This window comes from Pseudorasbora parva, chromosome 4 (assembly GCF_024679245.1).
Source record: "Pseudorasbora parva isolate DD20220531a chromosome 4, ASM2467924v1, whole genome shotgun sequence".
Taxonomy (NCBI): domain Eukaryota; kingdom Metazoa; phylum Chordata; class Actinopteri; order Cypriniformes; family Gobionidae; genus Pseudorasbora; species Pseudorasbora parva.
The window spans coordinates 39,825,337-39,849,958 of record NC_090175.1 but is presented as its reverse complement, the minus strand read 5'-3'; the positions used below and the strand labels follow the sequence as shown (position 1 = coordinate 39,849,958).

The following is a 24,622-nucleotide window of genomic DNA, read 5'->3' as shown; positions in this document are numbered from 1 at the left end:
TGATGACGGATAGAGAAGCGATGGGTCATTGCCTGTTGATCACACCTCTTGTAGTCTAACTGGTTGAAGGACTATCCAATTGCACACAGTCATTTGAATTATGCTCGTTGATCACGCCCCGTGTGCAGTAGAAAATACAGAACAGATTCTCCAGATCAGTGTTCAATCTTAAATTGAGCTTGGTCTGGTGATAGCCAGACAAGTCCTGGGTGTGTCATGATGACTGGTTTTATGGAGTAAATGCACACTTGAGTTTTGTTTATTAACCAATTAGACTACAAAATGTTGATCTTTGAAACCCCAAACCATCCCAAATTTTGTCTACACACCAAAACACATTTTTACCTGCACAATCAACTTCAAAACCACCCAATTAGGCAGGAAGCCACCCAATCTGGCAACACTGTTCAGAAATCATTCAGAAGATGTGTAATAGCTTCCCCTACTATATAATAGGGAAAATACGAAAATTCGACAATGGCAGGGAAAGAGTTTAAATGTCCTACTTTTGTACATTTTTCTTTGTATATTATTACTGCTTCATGAAATCTGTGAATATCTCTCCAGCTCTACAGGATTCTCCTTTGGCGAATGGCCACGCCCATTCAGGGCGGGACTTCCTGCGGAAGCAGATGCGAGGAGAGCTCTTTACACCGCAGCAGCTCGAGGTATTGGACCATGTCTTTGATCGACAGCCCTATCCCGACATTTACCCCGTCCCTGACAGCATCAGCTACAAGCCCGCCCAGGTAAGGGCTGGGGGGTAGGGGTGTGTATCCTGCCACGGTGGTTGTGCGGACCTCCTCTGAAAACTCACGCTTGCCCTTGCCTGGCTGCCAATATTGCTTGACCCTATCCCAACCCTGCTGTTGACCTATGCGCCCCCACACTGAACCTAATGCTGACCTTTCACCTTTCTAAGCTAATTCTGGGGCCTTGACCCCACTGGTGCCAATGTGTCCTCTATCGAGTTTTTGGCTGAGGTTAAGTCCCAGCAATGTGTAGAGGTTTAGGGTTAAGTAGCAAACACTTGTTTATTAGCTGGCTACTCACACACTCCATAATGTTTATAAATCCACATCAGACAATTATTATTATCAAAAACATATTTTATACTGTATGATATGGGGAAATTTAATAATGTTAAGTTTTCTTTCTTCTGTATATTATAGTGTATAATTACAAATAAACTGGACAGCTACTGCACATTTATTGAATGACAAATAGCAGTTTTGACATTCTGACCACTTTTTGTGTTCCTTTAGAAAGGAGTCACCCAAGTTTAGAGCGACATGAGGGAGGGTGCATGATACACTATAGTTTCAGTTTAAAGCAAATGATCTGCAAATAGTTTGTGTGTGTGTGTGTGTGTGTGTGTGTGTGTGTGTGTGTGTGTGTGTGTGTGTGTGTGTGTGTGTTTGACTCAACTGGACTAGCTAAATTGTGAAAAGATTATTTTTGCCACAGCATTTTAGCCAAACACCTTTTAACATTTTTGAAGAGGGGAATCCCTTCGGATCAATGCGGCCTGTTGCCCCCATTCTGGTCAGTGCTGGGTTTGTGTAAAAGCAAATAAGCTGCATGCACTTACAAATGATCCCGTTGCATAAAAACTGTCCACAAGAATAGTCCGTCAGAGATGTCACTCAAAAGTCAAATGCTATCACCCCCACATTCATTCAGGCACACACACAAGGCCAGTGTCAGAGTTCTATAGACTCGTCTGAAAGACCCCATAATTCCTCTGTCCATTTCGCCACTGAGCGCTGAGGCTGGCAGGGTCAAAGGCTACTGAGCAGGGCATTAACCCTAGGGTCAATCCACATCCCCTGGGTGTGTGCGAGTCAGGTTTGTTGTGGCACAAACGATCAGACAAACTGAGAACTGGGAATTTGGAGCTCTCTCTCTCTCTCTCTCTCTCTCTCTCTCTCTCTTTTTTTTTTTTTTTAGAAATTAGAGTGTGTGAGAGGTGTATGCTAAGTGGACTTGGGTGACTGACTGACAGGTTGTTTTCCCTCCGCTGACAGTCTAACCTGTGAATATTGCTGAAGGAGAGAGAAATGATAGAGAGCTTGACTCTGTTGAGCGTGTTTGTGTATACCTGGGGCAAATGAACTTGGGACTTGAATGAGTTATTTTCGCTGTAGCTCCTGATTTGATTAGGTTACATACTAGGGCTCAATTATATATAAAAACAATGGTGTAAATACATCATTCGTATTATTTTCTTAGCTAACATAAAAGTGTGCTTCATGTAGTAACATTAAAATGAATTAATTATTTAATATGACCAAATCAACCAGATTACATTAAAAACTCAAATCAGGTGCCTTAATGTAACAATAGCAGTTCTACTTTTTAGTGTTCTACAAAACCAAATCAAAGATCCTGAAAATAGATGATGACAACATGTACAATCAATCCCTTTCATTCTCAAATAATCTCTTATTTAAGCACCTCCACCACCATGTTTTAAGTCAAATCAATATTTGATTTTTCCCTGCTCTTTTAAAATAATAATTATTTAAAATAATTTGATGTGCTATGAAACTAACTGCAACATTCAGAATTCAAACTTCAAGTCTTCATAGAAAAACAAGACTTCTTCCAAACTTCTGCAACTTTCTGATGTAAGAAATCCAACAAGTTAACCCATGCTAGCGTCGAAGTTAACCAATGCTAGTAGATGTTGTAACTACACCACATGGTGGTATCTTGCAGCCATTTAGAAGTAGCAATATACCCATCCATCCATCCATCCATCCATCCATCCATCCATCCATCCATCCATCCATCCATCCTTTCTGCATGGATGGCATTTTTAAGGCAAGGTTTTCTTCAACAAAAATCTAATAGGATTTTCCCACTGGATTTTAAATTATTGCTGAAAATTGCTTTGTGGCCAACAAAAGTCCATCTTACACTTTGACTCTACAATGTAAAATCTACAAGATTAGTTTTTTTGATGGTCCCTTAAACACATTCTGTTGACTATAAGTAACGTTGCAGCTACGTGTCTACTAATTCTCATTAGTGTGTTAGTAGAGTAGTGGTTAGGGTTAGAACATGTTGACATATAGTTCCAAAGTTACTTAAAGGGATAGTTCACTCAAAAATGAAAATTCTGTTGTCATTTACTCAGCCTTAAGTTGTTCCAAACCTGTATGAGTTTCTTTCTTCCATTGAACACAAAATAAGATATTTGTAAGAATGTTTGTAACCAAGTAGATAAACCAACCATTGACTACCACATAGGAAAAAAATACTATGGTAGTCATTGGTTGATCTATTGGCTTTGTTACAACCATTCTTCCAGATATCTTCTTTTTTGTTCAGCAGGAGAAAGAAACTCATACAGGTTTGGAAAAACTTAAGGCTGAGTAAATGACGACAGAATTTTCATTTTTGGGTAAACTATACCTTTATAGTCAGTAGAATGTCTGTTGGAGGAGCATCACAATAAATAGATATTAAGCAGACAGTCTAGTACTCTAATGAGAGTTAGTTGACATGTAGCTAGTTGTAAAGTTGCACATAGTTAACAGAATGTTGAAAAGGGACCAACAAAATAAAGTTTTACTGAATAGTTTGTATAAGCGTATAAACACAAAGTGGCTGTAAAAAAAACGGGTGAATGGATAAGTTTACCTGGTCTGCATGATGTTTAACATCCTTCAAAATCTCTCGTGTCCCATTTAGCCACTTGTTAGAAACCGTCTTTTTCAAGACAAGTAAAAACGTTTTAAATCATGAGAAACTGTAAAAAACACAATTACGGATGCATCTTATGTTGTTACTACATCAATAATTCTCAACTTTAAAGTTGTTTCAACTTCAGAGTCCATTCGTGTCCAGTTTGTGATTAGGAGATTAATATTTACAATCATTCTGATTCTGAATTCACGTGAAGGCACCATCATTCCTGTGACACTTTATTTGGCCACATGATATTTATGGCTCAGGTGATTAGCTCAAAAAACTGTATTTGTATGTAAGTGTCCATGCGCAAATCCTGTGCCACTGTGCTGTGGACAGGTGAGGATGATTGCTCAGCGATATATATATATACCTCCGTTGTTTCCATACATTGTATTTAAATTAAAATGCCTATTTAATGTGTTTCACAAAATATATTAGGCAAAAACCTTCACTATTTTAAATGTGACTATTATTAATTAAATGCACATCCATGTATTTAAATGTACGATATGACCCAACCCCCCTTTAATATATGTCTAATATCCTTAGCAATCTGCTTGCTATATACTTTTATAAAGTTGAGGTGATATGAAAGCATCTGCGATAGTAAATAAATATAAAATGTAATGTTTCTCTTTCTCTCCACCCATACATTCACCATCAAGCAATATCTAATAGATAGTGATGAATTTTATTTTTTCATCTTTCATCCTTCCCCCTGCTCCTTTTCTCTGCCTCTTTTACATTTTTTCCCACTTCTCCTCTCATTTGCTCTCTCCATCTCTCAGTTTGTGGTGCTAGAAGGACCATTAAGCACTGGCAGATCTATTAATTAGTGTCCTGCTCTTCAAGGGGGAGCATATAAAACAGTGCATGCTCGTGAGAGTCGTTTCATTTGAATTTCCTCTTTCCTTCTCCTTACATTATGCCAGAGATACATCAACAGCCCAACAACCCTTACACTGAACTAATTACTCAGCTAGACTAAGAGAATAGAGAGATAAAGGCACTAAAATATATTCATTCATAAAGAGAATGTGATTGTAAAAAAATAAAAAAAAAGACAAAAAAAAAACCTTTAGAGGAAATTAGTAAATGTTAAGAGATCAGAGTAAAAATGTATGCAGTTGCCATAGCATTTTAATTTTTGGGTCTTTTGCTTTTATGCTATATGAAAAAATAGCAAAAGTACAATAGTAAGGATAAGATATGGGGAATGGGACGGTCAGACTCAAACTAACCAACACCTCATGTCCAACATTGGCTAAAGTTTCTCTATTTTTGCAAAACTCCAAAAAACGTATTCAATTTACTATAGTTTCCAGCTGAAATCAACATATTGGTAGTAATAAAAAAAAACAACTTTTGTCCCTTTTCGCAACATTTTTTTTTTTTTTTACAAGATTACAAGGAGCATATTATCAATTAATAAAAGCTTATTTTTGAACACAAAATGATGTTCAAGGCCATCTGTTTACGATAAAATGGAACATGCGCTTGGCACCATTCATAGGACATTTCACTCTGAGAGTGTCCCGAGACCTTCTAGATTAAGTAATGTGGTAGTAATTATCTGCAATAATTTTGCAGAAATGTAGCCATAGGCACATTTTTCCAATAAACTTGTGTTGTACATGTCTCAAGCAGGTGCTCAGTTCAAAGCACAGGCCTCTTACAGGGCAAAATGTTGTTGGAGCTGTGGCATAGCATTTACTGAGCCATGATGTGTATGTCGAGGACATGAGTTTGAGTCGTACTTACACTGGATCCTGATCCTGTTCGTTCTATCATTTCTTGTATGCTCTTTCTATACTGTAATAAAAAAAGAAAATGAAAGTGATAATGAACAGTTGTTTGTTATCTATCACCAGGCCGAGCTCAATCTTTTAAGATTGAACATTGGTCTGGGGAGTCTGCTCTGTATTTTTACTGCCCAAGAGGCATGATCAACTGGCATAGCTTAAATGACTCTGTACGCAATTGGATAGTCACTTCTCTCTCCGCCATTGTGCTAAACCTGCCAATAGCACGCCAGGTGGATAAGCCAGTTTGTGATTAGTCCCTGCAGTTTTTTAACAAAAGTAGGATAAAAGTATGTACAGGTTTCCAGCCTGAGCTGCAGGGCGAACTCAAATCGCCAGTAGATCGGGCTGGGTTTACCCAGTCTATAGGCAAGAGACAGTTCACCCAAAAATAAACATTCTGTCATGATTTAGTAAAGTTTTTCCAAACCTGTATGACTTAATTTCTTCTGCAAAACAAAAAAGAAGATACACTGAAATTCACTGTTGTCCAGTGTTGTTTGGACCCCACTTACTTTCGCTTCAACCGTTTTCAGAATATCTTTTGTAATTTTCAAAATAAATAAAATCATACAGGTTTGGAATGAGGGTGAGTGAAATTATGACACACTTTTCATGTTGGAGGAACTGTGCCTTTAAATATAAGATTTCACCAAAAATGTATGGAAACAACGAAAGCATTTAAAATTGTGAGTGTGTATCATACATGCTGAGAGCCACGACTCGCTGCTCCAGAGGAGCTCGCCAATAAATGCCTCCCTGCCAGTCAGGCTCATTTAATACTGCATGCACTGCTAAATACCTCCCCCATCACTCTGTCTCAGTCCCACACATACATAGTGCAGTTTACAGGCTCTTCTAGGAGACAATACGTACAAGCTGAGGGAAAAATAGAGGAAGGGAGATAGAGGGAATGGAAGAGAGAAAGAGCGTCTGAGAGGAAATACTATTATGTAAATGCGGCTGCGGGTTGGGGTGAAATTATTTTGGTGTTGTGCGATTAGGGGCCTCATCTGTTATTGATGTGCGCGGAGAGGAGAGCCATTACAGAGGGCCTGTGTCAAAAACGACCCCCGAGAAAACTGTGACCCCAGAGAGAGATCGAGAGAACAAGGAATACAGTTGAAACAGAATTCCACTAAGTTTCAGATCGGCTGTTTGCTTGTTATTTAGTCAAAATCAATAAAAGGTCCTTTTTGGGGGGGTTCCGTTTTTCTCTTTTTTTCTTCTTTTCATCTCAATTTATTTTACAAACCCCACTCCTTAACAGCCATTTTTTTCATCTCTATTCTATCTCGCTCTTTCCATGTCTGGCCTCTCTCCAATCTTTGCCCCAGCTGTGGTGTGTGTGCAGTGTCTATATGTGAAATGTGTGTGTGCATCATGGTCACTGATGGGTTGCGTAGCTTCAGAATTGACAACATTTACAGGCTAAAATGAGAATCATCCATCTTCACTAGACTGCTGTCAGAGGTAGCGCCAAACTTCATAATCCCCAATTACTAGCGCTAACCTTCCCATCTACATACACACATGATGAGGGGGCGGGTGCGGGACGCATAAATAGAGAGGAAATGCCTATCTCAGACTGAATGACTGAAACAGAGAGAAACAGACAGTGGGAAGGAGTCAAGGATGGAAAGAGAGAAAGAGAGAGAGAGAGAGAGAGAGAGAGAGAGAGAGAGAGAGAGAGAGAGAGAGAGAGAGGGAAGTGGACGGCGTGAGCTGTGATTGGTAAGGTCACAGTCTACTGCCCTCGCCGCGGTGATGAGCACTGAGGTGTTTAAGGGGTCACTGGGATACACACATACATTCACACACAAACACAAACAAACATCCTGCTTACCCTACCTATTAGAAAGGAATTTAACAGCTGTGGTTTTCGGTTGTAATTCAAGTAAAGAATTATGGTTCCATTAACAATTATTTTCGGTCGTTTAGAGGAAACTCCCTTCGCTAATAATCTGACCTAACTATATACTGAACAGAAAAATTGCTTTTTATGAGCCACACTCATAAGCAATGAATTGCAGTTTAGTAAAAAATCTCTTTGTCTGATTTAGTGAGTGAAGAACTCATTAAATCGTTTTTTCTTTGTTCCTGAAGAGAAAGACCACACATTTTTCTGAAAAAGACTAGGGATACTCCTAATCCCTAGTATAAGAGCACAAACTTACTTAACATTTATTTACAAGAATGTTAAAAACGGAAGGCAATAGCTTGTAATGATGTAACTGTATGGTAACAGCAGGGGCAGGTGTATCATCAGGATTTTGTTGGGGTTTAATTCACACCTAATCAGAGTTATTAATAACCTCCTCCTGCACTAAAACAGAAGCGACATCCACTTCCCAAACTCTGCCATCAAACCACCTCCACACCTGAGTGACAAACCCCATTACCGCCAATGGAGATAAATCACTGTGGGTGTGGGGTGGGACAGAGATCATTGTAAGTAATTGGTCATGAAAGCACACAAGCAGGGTCAGTGTGAGGTCGGCCACATACATCACCTGAATCTATGCCACCGCTACTCATTAGTGTTGACTACGTACCTGTGTGCCATTCACAAATTGTGAATCACATTTTGAATACACATGCCAACAGCGAGCAGAACACACACCTACAAGCAAACACAAAGATGAGGGTTAACATACAAAGTCATTTCATGAAGTTGATTTTCTTCCATTATAGCCATGTAATGAAATCTGTTTCCATAGACATCTGATTACTCGGCTATGGCGTCTCTGGCTGGTGGATTGGAGGAGATGAAAAACAGCTTGGCCAATCAGACAGGAGCAGAGTTGGGTTCCAGTGTTGCGGGACCTCAGTCGTATCCACTAGTGTCCGGTAAGCACACCTGTGTGAAAAACACAATGTCGTTTTCTCTTCTGTCTTTTTCCAAGATTTTAGCTTATCAAAGCAACCCATCCCAGTCAGCACGTGACCAACCTTCAACACTGAAATGTGGTTGAAATAGTTGCAGTTTCAAGGTTGAAATAATGTTTAATGCTAAATGGTTGTAAAAGGTTAACAGTATACTTAATACTTGTAAATCAGCATTGAAATGTGAAGACTTTATGTAAGTGAAGTAAAATGATCAAACAGCATGGCAATAACGTTTGTAAAATCGAAACAAACATCAACAGTAGTTCAACTACTTGACTAGATCATGATTTACATGTGAATAAATGTTGAAATGCCAGCTGAGTTAAAGAGTTAGGCCTACTTCACCACTGGCTAAATGGGCTTTCAATAAATCTGTAGGAAGGTATACTGGGTAAACCCAGCCTGATCTGCCGGCGATTTGATTTCGCCCTGCAGCTCAGTCTGGAAACCTGTACATTCAGTTCTACTGCTTCTGTTACACTATTGCGGGAACCAATCACAGACTGACTTATCCACCTGGCGTGCTATTGTCGGGTTTAACATGATGACGGATAGAGAAGCGATGGGTCATTGCCTGTTGATCACGCCTCTTGTGGTCTGATTGGTTGAAGGACTATCCAATTGCACACAGTCATTTGAATTATGCTCGTTTATCACACCTTGTGTGCAGTAGAAAATACAGAGCAGTCTCCCCAGACCAATGTTCAATCTTAAATTGAGCCTGGTCTGCTGATAATATATATATATATATATATATATATATATATATATATATATATATATATATATATATATATATATATATATATATTTATTATTATTATTATTTTTTTATTATTTATTTATTTATTTATCTGTGCTGCCTGACTAGAGAACAAAGAAAAATGTTTTGTCTTCCCTTTTTCCAAATAGGTAGGGAAATGTCAACACCCATAATGCACTGGGCATGTTGCCATCCAAGGCCACTCCCACCAGTCTGCTATGGACACGCTTAATAGAGTCAAATACTGCCTTGCTTTACAAGGAAATGCTTCTTAGTAAACTTTTAGTTATAATGGCGTTGACTTGTTTTGTTCACAGGTGCAAGAATTGTATGTTATATTTAAAATGTTTAGTGGGAGGGAGTTTACTATTGGTTTCCAGGAAAGGATCCAGAACGAACTTGTAGGCAGTGTTTAAAGGCGGCAAAGAATAGTAAAGTAAGGGTTTGTGGTTAGCATTTCAAACTGGATGACCATGTGTTTTAGGCCAAACTCCACCCAACCCCCCAAGATAAAACGCTGTAGCGTACAGGTAAGAAAGCTGTTTACATAGTGTTCCATTTTTACCTTAAAGGTGCACTATGCAACTTTCCGTCCACTGGAAGGCGCCTATTCAAAACAAATGCGTAGTTTGATGATGCAAAGTGTGAGCGGAGCATCTTGGGAGATGAGGTCTTCACCTCACAGCCGGAGGAAAATAGGACTCGGGCAGAAATCACGTTCATGCATGCGGTTATTAACGTTACTGTAGTCTAAAGCAGAGCAGGACCGAGTGTTGTGGACCTGAGCACAGCTGCTGGAGCGATTGTTAAACAAATACCCGGCTCGCGAATACCGGGACTTTTATTATGACGGGACGGGACTCATTTGCCGGGCGCCTGCACAGATCCGCTCTTCCGGTTATGATTTTGAGGTAATGGAGCTCTGTTTATCATATTAGATACATTTAAGTGTGTTTAAAACGATGTTATGACGGTACTCCGTGCGTTCACTTGTTCACACTGCTAAGAGTAAAGCGCTCCTGCCAAATAAAAGCTGAAACCGAGGGTAACGCAGATATGACGCAATTGACAGGCGACCCCCTCAAATGCAATGCTGAAACGTCCCTGTCCTTAGTTAAAATATCAATTTTCTCACAATTTACAAATAGTTGGAAACATCTGGGATATTGTAGGTACTCAACTGAACAAAATATATAACACCGGCCTAGTGGTTTTTTGGATATTTTACTGCAAAAATACTACATAGTGCACCTTTAATGGTGTTTTAAGGGAACACAAAGTACAATACATGTATCAGTGATAAACGTACTTTTAAAAAAACTGTTTTGTTAACCCTCTGTTGATTCAACTGTCCATGCACGGGGATATAAAAATGCAGAAGTATAATCTTTGCTTTTCACAGCCTGTCAGGCTGTCAAAAGTCCGCCAGCCGCCAGGTGACGCTGACAAATAAACGTGAATTTGTCTGTCCAGATAACACAGAGAATGAGTAGATGTTGATCATTTACATATACTACTGACATTGTAACAATACAACGTGTGTTGAAATTGGCAAAATTACACTTTAAGAAATGGCATACATCAAATTTGATAATTTCTTCTACTAGTAGTAGTAACTACTATGGAAAGGACACTATGGTGTCATTCTCACCAGATCTCAAATTATGAATTGTTAAATAGCATTCTGTGATGGAAATGATAGGGGTGGGAACTACTTTTTTATTTTTATTTTACGTTTTGGAATTAAATGGCCAATACCTTTGTTGTTCTAAGATACATTTTCCACAATCAAATAATATTTTCACACATTTTGCATAATTCCTTTTTTATAATATAAGTTTGGAAGTCTAGGATAAGGATACAGCAATAAAATCTATATATAAAAGGTATGGTACGACGTTTCTAAAGCAGTGTTAATGCGACCTTTTTATAGCAAAAAGAAAAGTAAAATCAACCTCTGGAACATAAAAAACTATTTTTACTACATTACTTCCAGTCTGCTAACTGAAGTGCTGATCTGAGATCCACAAGGATTGCTTATTATAGCTGTGTTAAACATGAAGTAGAACCACCTGATTTTGGATCAGCTTGCTGTGGGCAGCTCAGGGGCGTGATGAGAGTGTTATCAGACCTGTTAAACAGTGCTCAGTGATTCAGATTCAGACTCTATACCCTAAGGGACAGAGGGAGTGGATGGAGACCTGTAATTACTATATACACGTCTCCTCCTCTCCCTTACTCACTCACTCCATTTGGGAGTAAGGGAGCACTAATTAAGAGCTGCTTGGACAGGAGCCCTAACGAGGGAATCATGGAATTGGGATTTGTGCACCATCTGACAAGGTAGAGCGAAACCTGTAAATCGACATGGTGTGTGTGTGTGTGTGTGTGTGTGTATGAGCGTGTGTGGAAGGAGAGAAAGCAAGAACGGAGCAGAGCTTGTCTCATAATGGACCATTTGAAAAGACTGGATTGAGTTCATGTTTGCATAATGGCGCCCCCTATTGAAAACATTTGAACATTTTATATTTAACATTAATGATGACTTTTATTTTTTAAATCAATTTACAAATTATGCATTCATGCAAAGACATTTAGACATAAATGCAGAAATTATGATAAAATAAAAATCAACAGACAAAGAGAAATAAAATAAAATGACCTTTATTTTGTCATTTTGTAATCTCTGATTAAAAGAGTATGGAAACGAGAAGCGACACAAACCAGACTCAAACTTGCATTGACCACATTAGCACCACCGCACAATGTGTCAAAGGATGCTACCCTACCCACCAGGCCCTGATTTGATCTCTTTTGGACAAGAAAATCTTTTCCTGTCTACCCTCTTTCATTCTTCTCTCTTCTGACAATGTCTCTCAGAGGACTAGGCCTTGTCTGTTCTCCCTCTGAAGAGTCCATCTCTCTCTCTGTCCCTCACCGTTGCCCTGTCCGCTGACCCAGAGTGGATTAGTATCCAGTCTTCACTAATGTCTTCCTGTCACCTAACATGGAAAACTCCCTAACATGGCAACCAGGAGAAGAGAGAGAGAGAGAGTGAGACTGTCTGTAACTGCATAAGGTCTGGGCGAGGTATATTTTTACTGGGGCAAATGGTCCCGTATACATTTAAATGTTAGAAATGTCTGTATCAAACTGTTTACATTTTTGCTGCTTCACGAAATGTTCATTGTTGACATATTGCTGAAAAGCTGTAAGTTCCACTGTGTTCAAGTACTCGTGATGACATGCAATAGGGGTGTAATGGTACACAAATATATCATCTCAGTACACACCTCAATTTTTAAGTCGTGGTTCGGTATAGTTTCGGTACAGCAGGAGAATTTTTTATTTATTTATTATTAAACAGTGGTTTACTGAACAAACTGTGTTTCTTTTTGCAGTTTACAATGCAGTTTATGGTGCTGTTGTAATTGGGGAAGGGATCTGAAGTGCTTACAATTACAAAATATTTTAGGATAAGGCTAGAACTATTGCGCTCCCATTCTAATCCACTCCGTCTGTTTGATGCGTAGCCTACCCGAGTTAAACATACAGTAGACTTGCGTGCTTTTTAGAATAATCAATTATGTGAAATGGAAATACTTGCATGAATTTGTAACACTTACAGTTCAGTATACAACTTTGTAAGTTGTGTGTTGAGGAAAACGTCTCTTAAACTCATTAAACAAAAATGCATCTGATAGGGTAAGCCATATATGTTTATTATTTACATCAAAAATGATCGATTAGATCTGCATGTGCAGTAGTTAAAACAGTACTACATACTTTTGGTACACATGCGCACCAAAAAGAAAGACCCATACTTAAAATATGTGTACCGTTACACTCAGAAAAATAACATGATTGTGAGTGTGACATTGCTTTTAAACTAGCCTGACAAGCCAGACCCACATCAAGATGTTTGGTCTGGAAACTCACCATAGACAGGGCTCAATCCGAGGGGCGGGATAAACGGTTGTCTTTCAAACTCCCTCTGCACGCGATAGGATAGCGCTACACCAACCAGAGCAACGAAGGTGAAGCAGAGCTTGTAGACAGATTAAACATTCGCCGTATCCGGTCGGCTAAACTCCGAACACATCTTTCCTTTTTAAGAATGATTTCATTGCCGTTCTTTGTTCTTTTCTCAGAGAAAAGCTTAACTCCAAGTCTTCCAGAATCGCGGTCAAAGCTGATTCGAAAGACCGCCGCCGTTCGCCAGTTTCTGTGTTTACTAGACAACAGAAGCACGCAAACGCAACTCGGCCGTCGTCATTATGGCCCCGCCCACAGACTCTATACACGATGTGATTGGCCCGTCCAGATTGTGAGGAATACAGCTCAGAAGGGTATTGAGAGTTCCTAGACACTTGCGGGCAGATTAAATTTGCTGCCGCTAGGGTGCGTCTAGATTTCTAGGGTACTTTTAAACTACACTTAATATTCAATATCCTGCTTTTTAGATAGAAAAATTGCAAGTTACTTAGTCTGTTTTTGCCCAGCAAAGTAAAATAGTTCCAAACAAAGATAAAGCAGAACTAACCATTGTGCGACACAGTAAGTGTTTAATGTCCTGGATGAATCTACATGTGTGAGGGATTCAGTCGTGAAAGTCTTCTTAAGAGAAGTTAAGAAATGATATATGAAAATATATTAAGTTAAGAAAGATATATTCTAATAATATTCCTGTTTTTATTTGTATCTTAAGAAGAAAATAACTTTTGTGTTATCTAATTGTATGGCGGTTCTTGCTGAAGACTCAATTTGCTGATCAATTCAATGAAAAACAGCTCCAAATCCATATTTTGGAGCTGCTTCGTTTTTGTATGTTACTGAATTTTGCAGTGAGCTAAAGTCATGACCGATCATGGTTTTTATTATAGATCAATGTTGTCATTTAGAGTACACTATTACATCTTTAGTAACAGTAATATGTTGCTCTTATATGAAGCTAGTGTTATTTTATAATAACATGCTTAATATTTGAAACAACACACTAAATTCAGTAAAACATCTACCTTTGGGTATTTAAGTCAATACACAGATTATTTACAGTCATTGACTTAAAGAGTCTTCTTTCAAAAAAGAAGATACAAATATTTCTTAAAGGCCCACTAAAATCAAAATTGAAGTTTTTTAGCTTTTAGTATGACTGTGTTAGCCTTAAAGTTATAAATAAGCGAGTATGTTCCAAAACTATGACAAGATGTGCATTTTAGGAAATATAAGCATTCAAAATTTACAGTCTCTCACTTCTGTTAAAACGAATCTCAGATTTTGATGACATCATCACAGACTTCACCGTCTCATCAAATCTTCTGTCCAATCAAAATGCTCTCTAGAATCTAAAGCCCGCCCCCTACGTTGCTAAAGCTGCGGCTGAAATCGGTCAGTTGTTAACACATACATTTACTAATTTCTACATAGTGAAAGGCACATAGCACACTATATATGTGATACGATTCAGTGTGCTTTCATTTGAGGCGGATGAAGTTTTCATGTTAGTTTCACGCATCGCAGCAGCGCACACACACCAATGGCTCTGGTCTAAATTTAGACCTCAGACACGAGAGCACAGCGCGGATCATATGCGCGAGTCGGCGCAGACAACAAACTTATCGGACTCATTTGAATTCTGCACAGAATGCTGCATTTCAAAGCGATATGGAGGAGATTATGATGATAAACAGTGTTAGCGGAAACTGGCTTTACCAAACAGAAAGGTCTGCTCTAGTCAAACTGTATATTAACGAAATGCTATTGGCTGTTTCAAAAAAGGGGAGGAGCTGCCAACAGCTGGAGCCGTTTCAGGGGAAATCACATCAACACATTGAATAATGCGGCGTGTTTCAAGGCACTTCAGTGGGCCTTTAAGAATCTTTAAAATATAATAAGCATAATAATCTTTAAAATATTAATATCATAATTTTTAAAAACGAAATATTTGTACCTTTATTCTTAAATTTAGAAAAATAAGAGGAAAATGGCAGTTCAGAATCATTTTAAGAATATTTTGTGAATTCGGCCCCTGTTGAGTGATTGATTCAATGACTTATTCATAAAGATAGATCACTTGTGTTATTCTTGAATTAATAAGCACTTTTGAACAATCAGTTGACTTACTCATCACTCTCTTAGCGATGTAACCTGCAGAAAGAGGTACATGCAGAAAAAGTATTATATCAGTGCTGCTTGTGTGCAGTCAGATTTGAGGACCGGAACTAACAGTTGTCTGTATATATATATATATATATATATATATATATATATATATATATATATATATATATATATATATATATATATATATATATATATATATATATATATATATATATATATATATATATTGAATTTTTAATTTTTTTTTTATTTTTTTTTTATAAAATATATGCATTTCCTTGATTGTTATGTGAACTGTGATATTGGCTTTTCAACACTCCCATTTTATTTGCTTTATACCTTCAAAAACATAGAAACGGTTGGAGAACAATGTGTTTATTTTATCCAAAGGTCACACAGTACTCATGTTGCCAGAAACTGATGGGTACATTTTCCTGTCCACACTTTCACCACTTCCCAATCCTAATGCTCCTCTTTTTCCACTCCTGAGTTATTCTCCACCTTGCCTCAATCTCTCTTATTCCTTCTCTCATCTTCTCTATCACACTTTTTAATCTCTGATAAAGTATTCAGTTTCCCCCTGTTCTCGCCTCCCTCCGTCTCCTAGGCCCTACAGAGGCTTAAATGGTGACGGTGTTGAAGGGGATGGATGAACTGAGGGTGATGGTGTTTATTATGATGAATGGGCTGCAGTCTACAGATCAGCACCATGTGCAGACTGAGAGATGATTCACTCTGACAGCCATGTCATGTAGCCTAATACAGTTATACATCCATACAACAGAGAGAGAGAGGAGAGATAAAGCGAGAGAGAATTAAATTTAGAAACTGCCCAGTGATCATTGTGAAATGGACAAGTTAAATCTCTCATTAATATTTTTAATAATCCATGCTTGTTTGTTTTTAATGAACTCTAATCAACAATCTATAAGGTATTAACTGTTGCCACATGCGAGTCAGTTACCTGTGCCTAAAGAGCTTCTTTTTTTGACTTTCAATTTCACTGACCTGATTCCCTCTTTAGTTCCTCTAAATGTGCGCCTTTATTTAGTGAATCAGGCCTGAGGGAGACACGGGACATCTTTTACACTTAAGAGTGGAGACAACCAGACCCTGTCATACATCAGTGCATAATTATACCAGAGACCCTATTACTGGGGCAAAGGCAGATTTGTGATCTGACATAAAGTAAGATGGCTGTATTAATCTGGATGGTTATACAGGATGTCGCTAGTTTACCAAGCTCATAAGATGTCACATCTGATTTAATAAGCTACAGCGTAGATACGTGCTTCATTCGCTTTGCTATGTGAACTCTTTCAGTTTCAGCTTTTACAGTAGTCTTTAATTGAAACTTTATTAATAAGAAATATTTTCAATTGTATGCACAATTATAAAAAATACTGCTCAACGCGAACAAGAGTGCTGATGTACAACCCAACCTGAGTGTTCTGCAGGTTATATTAATACACCAATATGTGACAAAAAGTGACTGCCTTTTATGAGTGAGCCACTGATTCATTCATTTAACAGATTTATTCAAAAAGCCAGATTCATTTAGGAAAATCATTACTGTGTGATGGATACTAACAACTGTCAATTCTGTCTTGGCTTCCTTTGAAAATGTATTCAGTTGTGGAACAAAAATACACAAAGCAATGAAGTATTTCAGTATTAATCTTTTGTTTATTGCACTGTTTCATAAAAGCAATCTCATGCTCTTGCTGTTGGTCTGATTACCAGCCATGCTGAGTGGTAACACTAGAATCAAAATAAGAATGACTTTGTCTGTGAAGACCAACCGTTGTTGTATTCAATTGTTTTAAGTATTTATTTATCTTTTTTTATTGTATTTTATATGTTGAAAGATTCCACATAGAAACTCAGGACACATTTATGTGTTGACATCATTGTAGGACATTTATCAGAATCTGTTAAGTCTGGCATCGCACGTCATAGTTCCCGCTTCCAAATGCTCTCAAAAACAAATGAACAACAGTGTTATTTTAAAGCTAAGCTTAAAGGGGTTTTATAAATTAATAGTTCTCATAAATGTCTGTTAATATAGTGTTCTCACTAGAAACGAAGCAGAGGCTTGGACCCGGAAAAAGTCTTCCTTTGCGTCTCAAATAACAAGCGGATAAAAAGGTTAAAGCCAAGTTAACTGAACAATTATAGAAGGAATTGCTTGATAAATGGTTGTGGTGATTGGAATGACTTACTGACAAGTTAGATCAATAAACTCTTCCCTATGGAGTTAATGCTAATCATGCTAGAAATGCTTTTTTTCTATCTCTGCAGGTCGTGACCTGGCCAGCACCACGCTCCCTGGTTACCCTCCTCATGTTCCTCCAACTGGGCAGGGTAGTTACTCCACACCTTCCCTCACAGGGATGGTACCTGGTGAGTCTCAACCAATTTTTAACTGCAACTTCACATACACTGCTGTTCGGAAGTTTGTAGTAATTCAGATTCCTTAATGTTTGTGAAAAAATGCTCATCAAGGCTGCATGTATTGGTTAAAAATGACAGTAAAACAAATAGAAAACAGTTCTTTTAAATTGTAATAATATTTCACAATATTACCGTTTTTACTGTATTTTTGATCAAATAAATGCAGCCTTGGGGAGCATAAAAGCAAGACATTTAAAAAATATAACAAGTTTTAACAGTTTTGCACTGGAACAAGTTCCTTGGAATATTTGTTTTCTTAGATACATTTAAAAAAATCTTAGTTATTCCAAACTTTTGATCAGTAGTAGTGTGATCATAGTTTTTCCAATTATAGTGGGATGAGCTCTTTAGGCATGTTGCTGAAGAAGGAATTGATGACAAAACTAATAGATAGGCTAATTTCCATACATGTGCCACCCTCATTCTGTCTCTCTCACCCTCTCTCGCTCTTCCTGCTGTAGTCACTCTCCCAATACCCCCTTTTCACCTCTGCTTTATTTCAGTTGAGGTCCCAGTGGGAGGGGGTCTTGTCTTTGCCACTTCCTGTCTCCCCCCATCTGCCAGGTTGACAGCACTCCCAGGGGGTTATGGGATGGAGAAGGGTGGGGGGGTTGTTGGGTGGTTGGCAGAGTGTGGGGCGGACGGACTGGCTTTGAGTCTTCAGCAGGAGTGGCTGGACTATTAGACCCCAGTCACACAGCTGTCCCTTCTCAACATCAGTAATTTGTTTTTAATGAGAATCATCGCTGACCCTTGACTAATTCATTCATTCTCCTGCAGACTCCCTCTGCCTCCTTTGTTTTAGCTATTTTTTTTAATCCACAGGCCACTTCAGAATCACAGAAATACACATGGATTTTCTCACTGTAGGATTCATACTCACAAACACAAATGGCTTTGAATACGGTTCACATAGATGCATGTGGCTTTAAATAGCACTAACTTGAACAATCAAAATCCAACATAATTTGAAAATAACTGATCTATTTCTTCTTATTTAAATAGTCTTTGTTATCAAAGCAATTGTTTTTTAATGATTATTAAGGGCTACCTGATTTTTTTTGCGTTGTCATTGGATCGCATTTAACAATTTTGAATCATATTTTTGGGTTGATGTTATATAATTTAGTACTAGAGACTTGAAAGTAAGTCAGTCAAAATTGATTGACTCCCTCCAGTTATTCTTGTCACATGTTGAAAGTTGAATCCTCTGGAGATCACAATATTTGGCTGTGTGCATCATTGAGGCTGCTTCATTAGAGAAAAGTAACCATTACATTTTAAAGTATGAAATAAATCACAGCAATTTACAGCTCATTGGAAATAATATACATTATTCCCAGTTAAAATAAAACAAAATTGTATAACTGGTACCTCGATGACAACTTTTAAACATTTTTTTTTTTTTTTAATATGCAGTATTGGCTGCTAAATAATCTTTTAAATCTTAAAACAGGCAGAAATAATTAAATATACTTAATATTTTAATCTTAAAAGAACATAAATGCATGTAACAATGTTCTATAACTCTTTCCTGAATATGCTATCAGTTGTTTCTGCTTCTTCTTCGCATGCGTTTTGATCAGGAGATTCTGTACTCTTACAGATATTTCATAGTGCCCCCTCTACCATATAACAGTTAAAACACGGAAAACTGGACTGTGAAAATATACTTATTGAAAATGATGACGCATGTTTAGTGATGTGAAGCATATAGAATCGACAGATATGTACTTGTATACCGCTATTGTGCCTGTTTTATACTATTCGTATAATATGCTTTAGTACTTTCACACTGTTGCTAAAGATATGTTACTTTGTACACTCTTCATATCACAGTTGTATTTTAGTGCAAACATAAATATTTTGCTTAAAATTATCCTGCCAGAAGAATAGCATTTGAACGTTACTATTGAATTGAATGTGGAGGAATTTCAACTGTGACAAGAAGATTGACAGCGCAGTTTAGGCAGTGACAGGATAAACGTCACTAAGTGACAGAGCTGTCCATTAAAGATGACAAAGTACTATGTCCCAAAGCTAATAATACTCTTCTCCTAAACACTCAAAAGTATAAACTTTTTCTTCACAAAAAGAGTACAAACTTTTAGATCGTAGTACAAGTAGACGAATTGGGATGCAGCAAGGGAGTATACACTCACCTAAAGGACTATTAGGAACACCTGTTAAATTTCTCATTAATGCAATTATCTAATCAATCAATCACAAGGCAGTTGCTTCAGTGTATTTAGGGGTGTGGTCCTGGTCAAGACTAGCCTGGAAACTCACCATTGACAGGGCTCAATCCGAGGGGCGGGATAAACGGTCGCCTTTAAACTCCCTCTGCACGGCGTGCACGAAATTGGATAGCGCTACAACCAACCAGAGCAACGAAGGTGAAGCAGAGGACATTGAAAGATTAAACTTTCGCCATATCCGGCAAAACTCAGAACACATCTTCTCTTCTTAAGAATGACTTCAGTGCCTTTCTTTGTTCTTTTCTCAGAGAAAAGCTTAACTCCAAGTCTTCCAGAGTCGCGGTCAAAGCTGATTCGAAAGACCGCCGTTCGGCAGCTTCTGTGTTTACTAGAAGCACGCAAGGGCAACTCGGCCGTCATTATGTTAAGCCCCTCCTACCGACTCTATACACGATGTGATTGGCGTTTACAGCTCAGAAGTGTATTGAGAGTTGCTAGGTGACACTCGCGGCAGATTAGATTTGCTGCCACTAGGACGCGTTTAGATTTTTAGGCTAGGTCAAGACATGAACTCCTGAACTCCAAACTGAATGTCAGAATGGGAAAAAAAGGTGATTTAAGCAATTTTGAGCGTGGCATGGTTGTTGGTGTATTTCACAATCTGCTCAGTTACAGGGATTTTAACACACAACCATTTCTAGACCATTTACAAAGAATGGTGTGAAAAGGGAGAAACATCCAGTATGCAGCAGTCCTGTGGGTGAAAATGCCTTGTTGATACTAGAGGTCCAAGGAGAATGGGCTGACTGATTCAAGCTGATAGAAGAGCAACTTTGACTGAAATAACCACTGGTTACAACCGAGGTACTCATCAAAGCATTTATGAAGCCACAACACGCACAACCTTGAGGTGGATGGGCTACAACAACAGAAGACCCCACCGGGTACCACTCATCTTCACTACAAATAGAAAAAAGGCTACAATTTGCATGTGCTCACCAAAATTGGACAGTTGAAGACTGGAAAAAGGTTGCCTTGTCTGATGAGTCTCCATTTCTGTTAGGACATTCAGATGGTAGAGCCAGAATTTGGCGTTAACAGAATGAAAACATGGATCCATCATGCCTTGCTACCACTGTGCAGGCTGGTGGTGGTGGTGGTGTAATGATGTGGGGGATGTTTTCTTGGCACACTTTAGGCCTCTTAGTGCCAACTGGGCATCGTTTAAATGCCACGGCCTACCTGAGCATTGTTTCTGACCATGTCCATCCCTTTATGACCACCATGTACCCATCCTCTGATGGCTACTTCCAGCAGGATAATGCACCATGTCAAAAAGCTTGAATCATTTCAAATTGGTTTCTTGAACATGACAATGAGTTCACTGTACTAAAATGACCCCCACAGTCACCAGATCTCAACCCAATAGAGCAGGGCTATTCAAATCTTACCCTGGAGGGCCAATGCGCTGCAGAGTTTAGCTCCAACCCTGATCAAACACACCCACCTGTGATTTTCTAATGATCCTGAAGACATTGATTAGCATGTTCAGGTGTGTTTGATTAGGGTTGGAGCTAAACTCTGCACCGCATTGGCCCTCCAGGGTAAGATTTGAATAGCCCTGCAATAGAGTATCTTTGGGATGTGGTGGAACGGGAGCTTCATGCCCTGGATGTGCATCCCACAAATCTCCATCAACTGCAAGATGCTATCCAATCAATATGGGCCAACATTTCTAAAGAATGCTTTCAGCACCTTGTTGAATAAATGTCACGTAGAACTAAGTCAGTTCTGAAGGCGAAAAGGGGTCAAACACAGTATTAGTATGGTGTTCCTAATAATCCTTTAGCTGAGTGTATATTTACACAAGGGAACTAAATAATATATAGGTGTAATTACAGTAATTAGCACCCAAGTAAACTAACAAGGCAATTAAAAATAATAAATTGAAAGGAAACACAAGAAATGGTTTAAATCAACCATTGTTGCCAAATGTGGCTTACCAACTAACTAAATTATAACTACGACAGAAATGTTTTTTGTTTTTTTTTCTCAGCGTCTTCTTAAAGTATAGGTAACAAATATTTCCTTGCTTAGCTTTAATATCAAGTGCAAGGTAACTCAAGTGGATATTGCGGAAAATCTGTGTGCAACAAGACAAATAGAGTGGTATAAAAAACAAAAACTCTGCGATGAAGGATTGTTCGCCAACCCTTGTATCAACTCCCTGAACACAACAAAACAAACCCAAGCCAAAACAACAACAACATGTCTCTTGTCGTGTCTCCAGTCTGTCACACGGGTGTCTCTGTCGATGCTCTCCCCGGTTGCCACAGTGACTCGTAGGGTCTTGTCGGGTCCCCTCTCTTCAGAGCAAGATCCGTAACCTTGTCTCGTATTTCCCTATGACTGAATCCCCCATGTTTCCCCCACTTCTGACAAGCATTTATGACCTTGCAACCCATATCTCTCGCTGGGGAGACCCCATCCCTCCATTCCTCTCCATTCATAAGTCATCCCCCTCGCTTTTTCACGAGCATCTTCCCTAAACAACCTGACACGGTTTAGTCGCTGTGGCGCTAAGTTGACAGAGGAGAGGTAACCATGCCAACAATCCCATCTAAGAGCATGCTGAAGGTTAAGAGTAGGAACAAAGCTCCAGACATGCACTTAAGATTATCCCATTTCATATACCTCCTACTATTGTTTTTTCTTTCTTTCTGGCTTTATGATGTCTCATTTGAATTACTTCGACTGCAACACTCTCATAAATCATTTTATGTTCATGTATCCCTTTTCTTTTATATAATATACAGTTTGTGTGAACTTTTTAATATTCATGTACACAAATCATTCTAATATCATGATTTGGTGCTCAAGAATAATTTCTTATTAATGATGGAAACTGAAATATTTTTTATTTTGTAACATTATACATGTCTTTACTAATTTCTTTATTTAAATAATCTTACCAACCCCTCATTTATTTCCCTTCATTCTCTGTAGAAAGCATCTTAGTCTCTTAAATGAAATGAGATTAGCTTTGAATTGCTAACTTACAAGCTATTTTACTCTATAGAAACAATACAAATTGTTGGTGCTTAAAATAAAAAGTTTTGAATTAAAGTTCACATGAAAACTTTCTCTCTCAATTGAAATGTTTAATACATTTGCAATTATACAATGTAATAAAATTGTCAGTATTTACTCTCCAGCTAGTTTCCACCATTTTCTAACTGTATTTCTTGTACCGGTAATTGTGACTTTTTTCTTAGTGTGAAGAACATCTCATAACCTAAAGAACCCTTTTACAGTATAAAGAACCTTTTGGGCATTAAAAAAAGGTTCCAAAGAAAGATAATTATTATTATTGGTTTAACTCCCTATAGCTAAAAAAAAGTGTGAGTGTTTAAAAACACTTATTTACAGCTCTCAGAAATTGTATATTTATATATTTCACTGCCATTTTTGTGGAAAAAAATTGATTAGTAGTGCCTTTTCTTCTCTCCTTATATCTCCTGATCCTCTTCTTTCACTTTCTCTCAGAGTGTATCGCTTATTTCTCCTCTCCTTCTCTTTCGTTCTGTTGCTTCCTCTCTTTCAGCAGGGGGGCTGACACACAGGGGAGGGGGGCACAAAACCAGCCAGGCAGAACCGACAGAGCGAGAGATGGAGGGAAAGAGAGAGAGCGAGAGAGAGCTGGGCCTCTGATTTTGTGACAGCCAGCAAAGGGAAAGTGTTCCCCAGGGAAAGGGAGAACGAGGGAGATGGGAAAAGAGGGAGAAAAAGAGAGATGGAGATAAAGAGAAAACTACACTGAAGCAATGGAGGAGAAAAACTGTCACAAATCGACACTTCCACCTAGCCAATTGAACCTTTTAGGCTCCTACACACTACATACGCAGTATAGGGTTTAGAACTCACCTGCAGACTGAAGAGTTCAAATTGTTTTACATGCATATCTAACATTTCTATTGTCTTTTCTTAAATTTCAGGAGGAGATTTCTCTGGCAGTCCCTACTCCCATCCGCAGTATTCGACATACAATGAGTCTTGGAGATTTGCAAACCCCAGTCTACTAGGTAAGAGCATCTGAAAGCACAACCATCTGGACAGTGATGGAGAAAACTTGCTCTGCCTATGCTTTCGTAATAATCTGCTTTAAAGGCATAATTCCCCCAAAATGAAAATGATGTCATCATTTATTCACCATCATATGAAAGCTAGTTTCTGCCTCAGAATAAAATTGTAATTGTGACTTTATACCTCCTGATATTAACTTTATATTTTAACCTCTCAATGTGACTTAATATGTAATTTCCTACTTTATCTCACGGTTATACTTTTAACATGAATTAAATTTCAGGGTTTCAGCGAAATAGAAGATTGTCTGTAAATGTAACAACTTCAGTCAGTTCCACACAGAAAGCTTTTGTATAACTTATACACTACCACTCAAAATGTTGGGGTCAGTACAAATTATATTAAAAAAAATAAAAAAATACTTTTGTTTTCATAATACTTTTTGTTTATTTTTTGTTTATTTTTTAGCAAGGATGCAATAAATTGATCAAAAGTAAAAGTTAAGGCATGTAAAGACAAAATGAAAAGAAAATTCAGTCACACTTTATAAGGTCTATTTCTCACTAATAACTAGTTGCTTATTAACATGCATATTACTAGGATATTGGATG

The 24,622-nt window shown here is 38.2% G+C and overlaps 1 protein-coding gene and 1 long non-coding RNA gene across 4 annotated transcripts in view; one reads left to right on the top strand and one right to left on the bottom strand.

Moving 5' to 3' along the window:
• pax5 (paired box 5) overlaps window positions 1–24,622 on the top strand; it is a 58,932-nt gene that overhangs the window by 29,097 nt on the left and 5,213 nt on the right. For 2 of the 3 annotated variants that reach the window (XM_067441746.1, XM_067441747.1), the window contains exons 6-9: window positions 568–749; window positions 8,222–8,351; window positions 17,578–17,679; window positions 23,924–24,010. In XM_067441746.1, coding sequence (XP_067297847.1) covers window positions 568–749; window positions 8,222–8,351; window positions 17,578–17,679; window positions 23,924–24,010 — 501 coding nt within the window. The remainder of the gene's footprint in view (window positions 1–567; window positions 750–8,221; window positions 8,352–17,577; window positions 17,680–23,923; window positions 24,011–24,622) is intronic. The other variant, XM_067441748.1, reaches the window with a different exon arrangement.
• LOC137073359 (uncharacterized) overlaps window positions 7,965–24,622 on the bottom strand; it is a 47,208-nt gene continuing 30,550 nt past the window's right edge. The window contains exons 2-3 of the long non-coding RNA XR_010904772.1: window positions 8,234–8,361; window positions 7,965–8,124 (exon numbers count right to left, since the gene is read on the bottom strand). This is a non-coding gene — a long non-coding RNA (uncharacterized lncRNA). The remainder of the gene's footprint in view (window positions 8,125–8,233; window positions 8,362–24,622) is intronic.